At 44.9% G+C, this 14,779-nt stretch overlaps 1 protein-coding gene across 3 annotated transcripts in view; it reads right to left on the reverse strand.

Annotated features, from left to right (window-relative positions):
• Positions 1-13,780, reverse strand: part of LOC146035383 (semaphorin-3F-like) — a 103,713-nt gene extending 89,933 nt beyond the window's left edge. Inside the window, exon 1 of one of the 3 annotated variants that reach the window (XM_083158794.1) lies at positions 13,279-13,780. Coding sequence is in view for 1 of the 3 variants with exons in the window: in XM_083158793.1 (XP_083014919.1) it covers positions 579-674 (96 nt within the window). In the remaining 2 variants the exon portion in view is untranslated. Of the gene's footprint in view, positions 1-310; positions 430-578; positions 1,824-13,278 lie in introns of those variants that run through there. The other 2 variants (XM_083158793.1, XM_083158795.1) reach the window with 2 other exon arrangements.
• Positions 13,781-14,779: the final 999 nt, after the last annotated feature.

Below are 14,779 nucleotides of genomic sequence, written 5' to 3' on the forward strand. Positions count from 1 at the left end.
AGGGGATGGAGGGATGAGGTTGAAGTGTAAAACTCAAAGAAGACTAGACAGGGAGGAGACTTGCACAGAGAGAGAGAGAGATATGTACTTGTCAATTGCAAAAGGTGAGAGAAGGACAAGCTAAGAGATTGAGACATTGGATACAGTTTTAAAGTAGGAGCAGCAAGTAGAAAGTAGAGCAGACGCTACTGTACTGTGGAGAAAATACAATACAAAGATGATAACTAAAACAATGGCACGAGGAGAACAAATCATTGCACATCATGAGGATACTATTCCCATAATGCACCAGATTGTAATAAAAGGTTACCAGAGTAGTCCAGAATTTACTGTCCCCATGTAATAAAGTTAGTCGGATGTACTACGAACACATAGTCACTATTAAAATTAGCATCTGCATAGAAGGTTCCACCAGCAGGTTGTATTGGCCAATGAGAACATCATTTTTGCGGTGTTTCTAAAGTCACTAAATGCAAGAGAAATACAATGCGCACAATACTTAGACTAATGCTGAACAATTGCCAAACTAATGCTGTTAATAATATCAGTCAATAGAAAAGGATGTAAGCAGCACATACCTCGGATGCGGTCTCACAAATCAGGACAAGAAAGTGGAAGAGAAGGAGGCAGGTATCCCCAATCAGCTGATACGACTTTGTGCCATTTCGAAACATGCATTACGGGAAGCATATGTGATCACTGGAGGCAGCATGCGAACTGTCAAATTAACCCCTTTGACAGCCAGGGAGCCACAGGTGTACACAGGTGTGTGTATACAGGCTAGGGAGAAATGAAGGCTTTGTTTGCTGATAAGTTGGAGACCAGTTAGGTGAGGATGTCAGAGGATAGATAATTACACGAGACAGTGCTGACAGTCTTCAGGCTGTAAAGGTCCAAGTTTTCCAAGCGGGTATCCTGCTTTCGGTGCAGTTCTTGGAAACTAGACCCAGAATCGGACATGGAAAGTAGGCAAGTTCCGTGCACAGTACAGTGCCACTCTGTGCAGCTATGTTTGCAGAGCAAAGTGTGACTGTGGGAGGGAGGCTCCAGGATGACAGAACCTGACAGCTCCACTTTCCATTCTGTTGAAGTGAGAAGGAAAGGGGGGAGAGAAACAGTGGAGCGGGGAGGAGGGAGAAGGAAAGAGGGAGAGAAAGAAAGAGAGAGGAGGGAAAAATATGAGGGGGGGGGGGGGACAACGAATAAGATTGAGCATATAGGGAGGGACTACAACACAGCCAGAGGTATGAGGGAGGGGAGAAAAATTAAAGGGAAGGAAGAGAACTGGAGCAAACTACCTGATCTTTAATCGCAGGCAAGAACACAAGAACAATCAGAATGAGGAGACAAGGATTATCTGCCTGATAGGAGACAGCAGCAACACCTAAATACCCGAGAGGCAGTATGTGCCAACAAGGAGGAGTAGGGCTAAGGAGGGGAGCTGGCAAAGGCTGAGGTATGGGAGAGAAGAGAAAGTGGGAAGGAGAGAGTAATACCTGGCATAGAGAGAGAGCCAACACTCGTGTCACAGCTGCCTACAGACCTGTGCTCTTCAGTCTGTAGGAATACATGTATGATTAACCTCTGACGTGCCAGCGGCCACCTAGTAATAACTTGGCCCTCACATCATCACTAGCAGCTTCCTCACCCCCCTCCATCCAGCAGTGAATGCATTTCAGGTGTACGACCATATACTCTAACTCAGGATCCCATCATGGAATCACAATGGGAGAAACGCCCTTTAAATTCCTAAATAAGCCACAAATAAGGAATAAGTTCACAGTCGAACCAAGCGAGCAAAAGGATGTTTTCAATGATGTGTGTGTCTGTGTGTGTGTGCAGCCTGTGCCAAAAGACTACAACTTTTTTGAGCAACGTTCCTATGTGCCATGAAAAAAAAAGACTCATTACATATTCTGTTCTTTGCATGTTCTCGTGACCTTGGCGTGCCCTTTCTGCTTTGTTTTGCCAATCCCCTGCTCCGTCAACTACTCCATTTATATACAGAGCAGGTACATAGCTGGCAGCGCTAGCCTCCTCCCCCCACATCTAAACTCCCCACTGTGCGCAGCGGAATTCTATACCGTGGCTTCATCCATAATATAGATGTATCAAGGGCAATGGCAGTGCAGGCCTTGCTACCCTTTACCCCCTTAGCTTAGACAAGAGAAAGCTCTGTGCTGGAGGCTGTAGTCTATTCTCTGCCTCAGCGGGACACCGAGACATGGTAAATAACTGGACACAGAGCATAGCAACCGGGCATAGATAGCGATGCGCTCAATGGCAGCGACATCTCAAAAACATTTACGTAAAACGCATGTAAAGTCCCCTTCCATTCAGAGGATTCACACGGCGGTGGCACCGAGGTTAATACGGATGGCAGGGCGCAATTAGCTGCTTATCAGCAACACAGGTTGCAAGGATACAATGGATGTGTTATTAGTGGACCAGGAAGCTAGCAGGGATCAGGTCCCCAGTCAGCAGTCACACAGGCAGGAGGGAGGTCAGTGCACACAGCATTACATAGAAACAACTCCAAACAAATTTGTCCCCTCCCAGAGGAATGCTGAACATACAGCTTATCAGAGGTCTCTATGGGATGAGGACCAGAGCTCGGAATCCTGAGCGATAACATAATAACAAAGAGCCAGGGATACAGACGACCCTTGTGGAAGGCTAGTACAACATGATACAGTCTAGCTAGACTCTAACAATAGATACTTTTTATAGCCAGACCGCGGATATACCTGGCATGCAGGGAAAGCAGAGCTGTAGCCACCCTAGGGGGAAATGAGGCTGGCCACAGATGGGAAGAAGAGACTTTGAGATAAAGAGAGGCACAAATACAAAGGAAGTGCACAACTCCGTGAATACCTTTAATTGAAGCAAACTGGAGACGGGAACATTGACCCACTTATTTACTGCAATGTCCTAACCGTTTATAAAGGAGAAGTTAGACTCTGCTGAAATTAAGAAAAATGTGCAGATGCAGAATTTGTGCCCATAATAAAAGAAAATAACAATAGTTTGAAGTGTTGCTATATCTATCTATCTATCTATCTATCTATCTATCTATATATATATATATACACACACATACACTTTTTTTTCTGAACCCTTCTAGGGAAACGAGAGATGTTTGTGGCTAAGGGGGTTATTCAATCTGCTATTAACGACAGCATTGAAAAGTGTCCGATGGATCTGTTTTGATGTGGATATGGGTTGTCAAATTCACGGCCGTTTTTCCACAATCTGCTGCTGTTTTAGCCAATCCACAGACTTTTCCGACTGTCGAGTTACTATCAGGTCAGACAAAAACGGACAGAGATGTTCCGACAGTTGGAATACCAGATTGTTGTCCCCCCCCCCTATGAGGTTCCGCATGGCGGCAGTTTCTCCGGCACATCAGTACTAACTGCGTTAGGATTTGGGGGGATATTTATTGAAGCTTGTAGAAAAAGATAAAGTCGGGAGAGATAAAGAACCAACCATTCTATAATTTTTTAAACAAAGCCTGTAAAATGGCATCTGATTGGTTCGTACCTTATCTCTCTCTCACACACACTTTGGACCTTATTCTGATTGACTCACAAGTCATGTGAGTCACTCATGCCTGGGAATGGATGATTTACATAATCATCTATTCGCAGGCGAATGATTTCTCCAGTGCTCGCAATTCAGAGACACCTATATGGTGTCTCTAAACTGCGGGCACCCAGTGCGAAGACATGGCGGGCAGCTGACATCCGGTGATGTCCGCTGTCGGCCACCCGCACCCCCGTCAAGGCCTCATTAGTATGAGAACGGCCAGCATTCTCATGGAACGCCCATGAAACGATGGACGTTACCATATGCTAATGAGGCTGCCCAGCACTCCCCACCCACTGGGTAGGGTGTGTGCACCCGGCGAACAGAATGTTCGCTGTGGCTGAACACACCCTGTGTCTGCACACCTGCGCTTGCGGAGACGCACACCATCGGTCCTCCGTGCAAATGCGCAGAGGACCGAATCAATTAGAATAAAGTCCTTTATCTCACACCTTTGGTAAATAGGTCCCTTGGATTTACACAACAAATACAGACACAAACCCCCTTGCATCTCCTGTATGCAACACAAAGGAAACATATGGGAATTCGTAGCAACCAATCAGATTTTACTTTTTATTTATTTAGCACCTTCTTGAAGAGAATAGTTAGAATCGGAATGGTTGCTATGGGTAACATCCCATCTTCAATAAAACTGCCATCTTAGTAAATTTACCTCTGAAGGTCAGAAAGGAAAGCAGGACTTCAGCCTAGGGATGACTGCATAGAAAACACAGGTGCGTTACATCATCAGTCTCATTACCTTTATCCTTGTACATGAAGAGACCGACCTGGGCCCGGAATAAGGGCCGCAAGGCGACTGCGTTTTCCCCCGCCGTTCTCTATGTAAGTCACTTCTTTTTCTATGACAATGCAAACACTGGATGGAAAGGACACAGAAGTCTGGAATGTGCTGAGGGTCTCATAAAGTGATAAGGACTCCCACAGTGAGCTGGGCTTAAGTCACTCACTTAAAACCCTTACATTGATGCCTGTTCCAATGAGACACTGGGTAAAACGCTGGGCCCCCTGTTCGGCATGCTTGAAGAGGACACCTACTCTAATTAAGCAGAAATGAAGACAATAAATAATAAAGGCAAAGACAATTTAAGAAGACACGTCAAAGGGAGTCCCGAAACACTTGCGTTTCAAGGACACTAATAGATCATGAATGAGATTTTATTTCATGGAAGAGGACGACAAAATACCAGTGTGAATTAAAGTGCCATGGTTAAAGCAAGCCAGATGATATGCACGTAGGGGTTAAGCAGTGCAGGGGAATCACTAAGATCATAGACAAGTGTGCTGCAAGGCACTTATGGTTACAGAAGTGTGCGCCGCAGAGCACTTACACCCAAGAGTCACTTGGGTCAGTAACAACAGAACAAAAAAAGAAAAGCGATTGTGTGACAAAAAAAGAGCAATCCCAAGCAGCGTCACCTTGATTATCCACTCTTAACTAAATTTTAATAGTGTCCCTGGCCCTATGTTAACATTCCTGTTAGCGTGTTTAATCCTGCATTGAGAGCCAGCGATAGCAATCAGATGAACAGGGCGAGCAAGCTGGCAGGGAGCTAAAGATGGAGGGGAGGGGTGAAGCAGTGGGGGGGAAAGGGGGAAACAATCCGCAGCCAGTTCAGAACAGTATTCTTATCGGGAAAGGCAGCATGCCACAGATCTCCAAACAGATGGTGACATTGACAGGGAATATGTGAGAGCCTGCATATAGCATCTTTCCTGATCCTTGGGTAACATATGGATAAGGGTGACAATTTATACCGCTGGCATGCCGTGCTAGGTCTGTGTGAGCAATTACTACTGATACAGTTATCTCTGAATATACGCACATTGGATCTTGGATGCCGTGCCTACGGTCGGAGTACTGTATTTTCACAATATGGCAAACTGTTTATGCTTTGTTCTATATCTGTTAGATTATCAGAATCATGTGTACAGCAAATAAACCACTGGCAAAATGAGCGATAGGGCCCCTATAAGCAATGACGTAGTCTTCTCTTTATTACTGCTAATCTACCACCAGTGTTTTGGCTGCAGAGAGTTTGCCATAAATAAAAAGTGGACAAGCCATACAGACAAATACGTTGCTCAAACTTAAAAAAAAAAAAAAAATTTAATCTGTGACATGTCTACCCTCTTGGAATGGCTGGAAGGCTCTCAAAAATTGGATGCCCCTCCCACCCAGACCGGAAGCTTGGACAAGTCTCCAGCAACCCTCCCTCGGCGACTTATACAAGTGGGCAGTTTGAGGGGATCGAATGCTGAATTGCATTATCAATGCCACGCCCCTGCTGTTCATTGCCTCTAATATCGCCATTTTTCAGCATGGGTGTGGCCATGAGGACACAATTGCGAGTACTACTCTGCCTTTACTGCCTCTTATAGTGACCCACATCGTGCCCCCTATGCAGCATAAACCCCCCCCCCCCTCTACTGTTCAGAAATAACTGCCCTCCCTTGGAGTAATAGGCAGGCTTGTAAAAAAAAAGCCAAAAGCCCATACACACTGGGAGACTTTGAGCTGAAAGCATCTCAGTTTTGTCTTTTAAGCTGATGAGCGGAGATGCGTGCTCCCGCATCATCGCTGGCCCGGCCGCTCATCTGCTGGCATTACCAGCAGATGAGCGACGGGGTTGACTGCTTTCCGTAGCATCCTGCCTACCATGGGAAGTCATCCAACCCCCAGGGGTCGCTAAAATGAGTGAAAAGATTTTCAGACCAGCGATTTTTCCCAATCATCGCTCACCATACACGCTGGGCAAAATCGCCCAGTATGTATGGACCTTAAGAGTGCATTCAAAAACAGAAGAACAGATCTGAGGAAGCCGCCGACATACCAGAGGCGGAGAAACGCGTATGTAAGCCTCTATTGAGTTGCCAACTACCGCTGATGACTACAACCCATTGCATATTGGGCGAACAGAGACTGTGATTGTAATGTGGACCTGAGTAACATCTGAGCCTGGGAGTGTGGAGTCCAGTTGGAAACAAGCAAAGGGGGCACTTATACCCCATACAGAGAGACTGCTTAAAGCACACCAGGAAGGAACATCCTCAAAATTACATCTATATGGCCACAGAAGAGATTTACTCTCTTAATGCGGGACTGGTAACTATTATCCATTGCCTCATATAAATTGAAAAAGCCTTAATTACCAAAGCCTCATTATATATCAAATACAGCCTCATAATGGTTCTATATTGATTTTATGTTATATGTAGTCTGTCTTGTATGTCTATTTTATTATGTTAGAAGTGCACTTCGATAAATTGTTTTTTTATGCTATATATGGAAAATAAATATATTATGTTTTGAATATACCAAAATTGTGCTTATTGCTCTGGGTGTAGCTGCGCCTCCTATAAACAGAAGTTGGTGATATTCACTGATTTCTACCCCCAAAAAGTTTCCACCAGAGGATCACAAAAACCTCTGAATATAGGGGGCAGCAACTTAAACCCAGATTAGAAAAAGGTCCTCCTGTTTAAAACATTAAAAATATCAGCACTCCTGTGTGACATACTGTCACAAACCCCCCCAAAAACAGAAGTGTTTATCTTTTATCAATAAACAAAATGCAAAGTGAATGAACAGAAGTTTATTTTCACACGTCATACACCATGGCAAGACTGAGCACAGCAACAATACTGCATCAGCAAGGTCTCTCACAGGCTATGATTTCAAAGCAGACTGGGGTTTCCAGATGTGCTGTCCAAGATCTTTTGAAGAAACACAATGAAATGGGCAACGTTGAGGACTGTAGATGCAATAGTCGGCCAAGGAAACGTAGTACATCAGATAAAATACAAATCATGCTTACTTCCCTTCAGAACTGGAAGATAGCCAGCAATTCTATCAGCTAAGAACCATCAAAAAACCAATGGGACCCAGGTACACCCGTCTACTGTTCGGACATGTAAGTCCAGAAGTGGTCTTTATGGAACAATCATACCTTCAAAAAAAAAAAAAAAAAAACATACCTTCAATATGAAAACAGGCCTAGAGACTGAACTATGCACGAAAACACAAAAAAAACGTGCTGCAGAAAAATGGCAGCAGGTGCTCTAGACTAATGAGTAAGAATTTGACATATTTGGCTGCAATAAACAGCGGTTTGTTTTCCAAAGGGATGGAGAGCGGTACAGTAATACGTAATGGTTCCTTGCAAGTTTGGGGTTGTATTTCAGCAAGTGAAGTTTAAAATCTGGCCAGGATTAATGGTGTCCTCAATGCTGAGAAATAAAGGCAAGTCCCAATCCATCAAGCAATACCATCCGGAAAGCATCTTGACTAGCTCCAAATTTGATCTGCAGCAGGAGAACAACCCCAAACATACAGCTAATGCCATTAAGAAATATCTTCAGCGTAAAGAAGAACAATGAGTCCTGGTAGTGATTTCAACATAATCGATTCTGTCTGGGATTAAATGAAGAGACAGAAGGATTAGAGCAAGCCTTTATCCACAGAGGATATATGGTTAGTTCTCCAAGATGTTTGGAATGACCTCCCTGCCAAGTTCCTTCAAAAACTCTGTGCAAGTCTACCTAGAAGAATTGATGCTGTTTGAAGGCAAAAGGTAGTCACACCAAATATTGATTTGATTTACATGTATATTCTGTTCACTGTTCTGCAATTTGTTCATTGATAAAAATATAATCTATTAAAACTTCTATTGTTGAAAGCTAAATTCCACCGAGCTTTTACACACGGACAAACGCTAGTAAAACTTTTATGTGCAAAAGTTAGATTATTATGATAGATCTGTCGGTAGTAATTTCAGGTTTAAAAAAAAAAAAAAAAGATAGCATATGTCCTATAAAAGGGAAAAAGAAAAATGTAACAAAGTAAAGGGGCCTACACATGGGGAGATTTTTCCAGTGATCTGAGCGATGCCAGATCGCTCAGCACACAGTGTTGTGCGAGCGCTGTGTGCCGAGCGATCTGTCAGGGACAGTGTTCTCTGGTGAGAACGCTGGCCCTGACCGGCAATCTGAATAGATTTATCCAACATGCTGGATATTAATCTTCGGGCGATAGCGACGCGCATCACTATCGCTTCGGCCCCTACACACAGATTGATGTAGGGGCATTTTCTCAGCGATCTAGTTAGATCACCTAGAACCTTGATGGCTAACCTTGACACTCCAGCTGTTGTTGAACTACACATCCCAACATGCATGAGTGTAACGTTTTGGATGAAAGTGAAAGGCGCGGGGGGCAGAGAGAGATTGGTGTAAGAGAAAGATGGGGGAAATACTGTAGGAATGAGAGGGAGTGAGAGAGATGTAGGGGGGAGAATAAATGATGGGGTGAGGGAGATGCTGGGAAAGAGGAATGGGAGAAGTGAAAAGAGAGAGAATGCTGGTAGAAGTGGGATCCTAAAAGCCAACTTATAATAAACATTAAATAATGCTGTTTTACTTTTTTTTTATTATTATTTGTAAAAAAGCTTTAACTCGACCTCTATAATAATATTTCCACAAGCATCGGACACCGGAGTCCTAACACTCTTCCTACTGCTATCAGTCATCAGCACACAACATTTGAACCCATAAAGAGACTCTTCAAACAAAGTCCTTCATGGCTGACTGGCCGAAGTGCATAAACTCCAGGTGCTGGTCCTAGAATACAACAATGTAACAACTGCCTGGAAGCAAGACAATATTTCAACAAAAGTAGAGGAAGAGGGGACTAAGGGGGGATAGACAAAATGAACAAAGGAGGGAGATAAACATGGAGTATTGGAGAGGCTGAAAAAACATGGTCTGAAGTGAAAAAGATAAGGGGGAATGGGCTACAATGGTACGCCATGGGAGATGGTGGTTATTGAGAGGATATGGATATGTACAGAGATATAGGGGGAGGAAGACAGAGGAGAATGTACAGAAAATACAAACATTGGAAACAATTTCCTCCTTCATGGCTTACTAGATATAGGGAGTATTCAATCCCAGGCGCTAATTCTGAATCTGTAGCAGGCGGGATTAAATACTGACGGCTGCAACTTCGGTGGAAGGGGTTGAATACACTCCAAAGAGAGAGAGAGAGAATGAACAAATGAGATAATAAAATAGGAGGGAGATAGGGTAGAAAGGGATATGGTCCCTAGGTCGACGTACATTTGGTCGACATGGCTGAGGTCAACAGGGTCGGAAGTCAACGAAAGGATTAGGACAACAATGGAAATGTCGAAAGTTCAGAGGTTGACATGAGTTTTTCATATATTTTTTTCCAAAACAGGTGGAATTTTATAACCTACCATTCACTAGGGCGTGGAGGGAGAGCATAATAGTGTTCCGAGTGTAGCAATGTCACCGTACCCGAAGCATGGCGAGCGCAGAGAGCTATGTGAGAGGACGCAGTGCGCTGATACGCTGTTTCCATGATGACTTCTGTCGAAATCCAGGGCAAAAAAAGTGAAAAACTCATGTTAACTTTTTGACTGTTGACCTACCCATTGTCGACCAAGTGATTGTGTTGACCTTAGCCATGTCGACCTAATGTGAAGTTAACTATGACCCATACCTGAGAGGAATGAGGGAAGACAGGCAGAGCAAGATAGGAAAGAAACAGGGGAGACAAAGCAGAACACACAGGAGGACAGAAAGAGACAAGATATGAGAGTGATAGAGCCGGCGCACGGTGAGATATATACTATTTTTCTATTCGATTTTGCTTCGATAAATTTGAATGGTCATCGAATGGTTTTTCTACAGCCGATGCAGATTCGATCCAATGTGTGCTCCAGTGTAGTGTAAATCGAATAGAAAAATAGTCTTGGCAGACTATATAGTGAAAATCTAATAGTGTTGCAAATCTAATGTGTTCTCTGCAGCATTCAAATCGATGTCCATCTCCCGCCTGAAGCCAGTGTTGATCTAATAGCAAATCTAATTCACATCGAATGGAAAATTGAATAGAAAATAGTGGAAATCGAAAGAGTAGAAAAAACTTCAGAGCACGTCGAATAGTCCATATCCAAGAGAAGTTGAATTGAAAAGGGATTCGAACCGTGTGGGCGCACCTTAATGGACAGTTAGAAAGGTATACGGTCGTTAGGTCGACACAGTAAAGGTCGACATGCATTAGGTCGACGACTAAAGGTCAACAGGTTTCGCTTTTATTATTAAGCAGACATGTGCCAGCAGGCGGTATTTCATGCCCTACCATCCACTAGAGGGAGAATAGAATAGTGGCACTGTGCCCAAAGTATGGCGAGCACAGCACATGTCAACATGGTTTTTGACGGTGCCCATGCTGACATTCGGGTCAAAAAAAACATGGAAAACCCATGACGACCTTTTGATTGTCAACCTAATGCTTGTGTCAACCTTCCAACCCTGTTGACCTTAGCCATGTCGACCTATTTTATGTGTTGACCTAAGCCATGTAGACCTTCTATAGTGGACCCAATGCATGTCGACTTAATATGGGTCAACCCAATGACCCAAACACCAGAGTAATGTATTTTGTCAGCGATATGAGCGATTCTAGATCCAGCGATGTGTGCTGAACAATCTGTCACTGCCAGTGTTCTCAATAGAGAGAACACAGGCAATGACTAGATCTATACTGCATGCATCGCTATGGGCCCTACACACACGGCGATGTGAGCTTCATTTCTAAGCAATCTAGTTAGATCGCTTAGAAAATACGCCAAAATCACTAAATGTGTAGGCCCCATAAGAGACAACGAGGTTGATCCTATTAAAAGGGAAGGGTGTGAGGTGCGTCTTATGTGGGGTACACACCAGGACGACCGCTCACGATGCACGTGGGTCGTCAGTGTTTCTTCCGACCCGCTCACGATGACGCGGGGGGCACCGTGAGCGTGTCCGATCCGATGGCGACCCACACCCAGGAGTATGGTCGTTTCCAGATCCTACCTGCTGCAGGTAGGATCTGAATAACGACCGACCCGCAGGACCGCGCATCAGATCGGTATCGGTCCACACCAGGATAGATAAGGGCCCCATCACCACACAATCTACATCCCTTGTCGTCATGGTGTGTACCCGGCATAAGTCTTCAGCTACCGTACGTGCAGCATATGCGCCTGCTTACCCATAATACCCCTGGGACTAGGGTGGCCAATCCCGGCATCGGGATCCGCGGGATCCCGGGATTTGGCCCCCAAAACACCGGGATTTCAATCCCGGGATTGGAGTTTCCAATCCCGGGATTTCGGGATTAGACTGCGCATGCGCAGTCTAATGCCGGGCAGCGTCTGAGCGGGTGCTCAGCAGCTGCCCGGCTTCTCCCGTCCCGGGCAGTGCGGCTCTGCGCAGCGTGACGACGTCAGAGGTCACGCTGCTCAGGCCGCACAGGCTGTCTGCCTCCATCCTGTCCCCGGATCAGCCCGCCCAGCCGTCCTGTCCTTGGACCAGCCCGCCCGCCCGCCCAGCAGCGGACCTGCCGGCACACCGAGCCACCAGCGGACCAGCCCGGGCTGTCCCCGGATCAGCTCGCCCAGCCGTCCTGTCCCCGGACCAGCCCGCCTGCCCAGCAGCGGACCTGCCACCACACCGGGCCACCAGCGGACCAGCCCGGGCTCCATCACCCCATCTCGCCCACCCACCCGGCCGCACCACGCATCTGTAAGTAAATATGCGGGGCGGCCGAGGTGGGTTTTTAATAGTAGGGAAGCCAATCCCGGGATCCCGAGGATCCCGGGATTGGGCATTTTTCAATCCCGAATTCCGGGATTGAAAAAATGCCCCGGGATTGGCTTCCCTACCTGGGACGCCAAGTCCAAAATGCTAGTACTGTACATTTTTTATTTTCACATGTGTCTCCTTTTTCTGTTTCAAAGTAATTTCCCCATTTGTTCATGTGGCTGACCAGTCACTGGTAATGAAGCTGCGTCTGGACAGAAATCATATTACCACTATACCCTTCTGTAATCACACTTTCAGGTTTCATCTTCAACCGCACTTGCTGCTGCGGCTATCTACAGTTTATGTTTTCCTTTCCAATCACGTAATGACAGCCTGTAGTATCTTGTGTTAATCCTCAAATTCCCTCTTGTTGCTACCGGTCTGCTGTTTCTAGAAAACGAACTGTGATAGCAATCCATGGACTGTGATTGCTAAGGCCTGAGTGGGCAGTCTGAATTCCAGCTTTGACCTTTTTGGTTCGTCATATAAGTTTCAGGAAGAAGAAAACATTGGGCTGCTGGAAGGCCTCTTAGGATTTGGAGGGGCAGATTGCTTCTTCTGGATTATAAAATAAGCATCAAATCAGAGCAGCAGTTTCCCTTTGCAACCCAAGAGGCTTTGATTAAGCAATCAACCATGTCCACTCATCCTAATTGAGAGCCCTAGAAATGCATGGCCTTTCTTTAAAAAAAATATATATATTTGTTACATGACAGCAACACACCACCATCACCTACTTTCACCTCTCTACTTCCTGTTACTTAGCAACTGATACACTAGTGTCTACGACAGGGGTAGTTAACGCCAGTCCTCGAAAACTACCAACTGTTGACGTTTTCCATGTCTCCTCACAGACTCACAAGTAAAGTAATTAGCTCCACCTGTGGATCTTTTCAAATGTTAGTCAGTAATGAGTGCACTTGTGTACCAGAGAGGTGAGCAGGAAAACTTGAACTGTTGGTAGCTCTCGAGGACAGGAGTTGGCTACCCCTGGTCTACGGTGAATCATTCACTTACCTGCTTTGTTGACTGCTAGGCTGTACATTCCTATTCGGTATGAATTCTATGGGCTCTGGGAATATGAAAGACAATGAGGGATTGGCATCCTTGCAGGTGAAAATGGTTACTTTGTCAACAAGGGGGTAGGGTTTTGATAAAATGGTTCTGAGTAAGGTTGGAATTTGGACAATACTTATCTAATCATGTGACTTTCCATGTTTGTAACTTCACCTCTACCTCCCGTGATTGTTTTGGTCACGGTCATCAAGGGGGAACATGCAACGAAATATAGAAGCAATTGGTAATTCAGGGTCAATCGGCATCAAACATGCAGGGTCAATTTACATGCAGGGTCAATCGGCATCAAACATCAAAATGTAAATGCAAGGGCGCATACCTTACTTACACATGAATGAAATGCTGGTACATATATGTTAGTTGGGCGCCCACTAAGCTATTTGCTTAGTGGGCTATTCTGCGCAGGGAAATTGCATCGCATCACGTGGGCCATTTTAAGGGCTATGCGATGCGATTTTCCTATGTAATTTATCCAATGCCATAACATTAGGTATACAATAAAAGCATTGTATGACATACAATGAGGTTTTAGGCACCCCCCACTATCCACGCCACCTGAAGCATGGTGAGCGGCGGCGGAACGCTTTGGGCTCGGTGGCTCACCACACTATATAAAATCAACTCCACGCCAACGTGGATAGTGGGGGTATGAAAAGGTCAGAGGACGCGTTCCGCCGCCCCTCGCAGGGCTCACTGCACTCACCACGGTTCAGGGTGGCGTGGATAGTGGGGGGGGGGGGGGTGCCTAAAACCTCATTGTATGTCAAACAATGCTATTATTGTATACCTAATGTCATGGCATTGTACACACTATAAAATCGCATCGCATGCGATTTTGCGGGAGGTGCGATGCAATGCGATCCCCCCGGGGCTAAGAGAGCAGTGAATAAATTACATAGGAAAAATCACATCGCATGCCCCTTCAAATGGCCCATGCGATGCGATTTCCCTAAGTAACCATACGTATGCTAATTGGGCGCCCAACTAACATATAAGTAGGGAAATGCTTGACACATGTAAAGATGTCTTTAAACAGGAAGCAGGTGGGTACCCGTACTCATGACGGAATTGACGTTAACATTCCTCAAATGGTATCTATTTAACTCCTTCCCGATATGAAGTGATGACAAAACTCCCTCTTAAGTATATTCCACTGCATATATGTATAAAAATATTATTATTATTTTTTTAGGACATACAGCAAATAAAATATTTTTTTTAAAATAATAAAAAGCTTATAGGGTCAAATTTAATAGTATCATTTGCACTTAATTTACACTGCAAAACCAGTTTGATTGCCGATTTGAAATCTCTCACTTTCTGATTCTCTCACCCTATTAAAATTTCCCCCATGGAGTTCTGTAGGTCTGGACCATAGGTGTTAAACCGGTAAGCATTAAACATAAGATGGTAACAAATGTTAGATCCTACCTTCTCTCAA

Source organism: Crinia signifera, chromosome 9, assembly GCF_055691185.1.
Source record: "Crinia signifera chromosome 9, ASM5569118v1, whole genome shotgun sequence".
NCBI classification, from domain to species: Eukaryota; Metazoa; Chordata; class Amphibia; order Anura; family Myobatrachidae; genus Crinia; species Crinia signifera.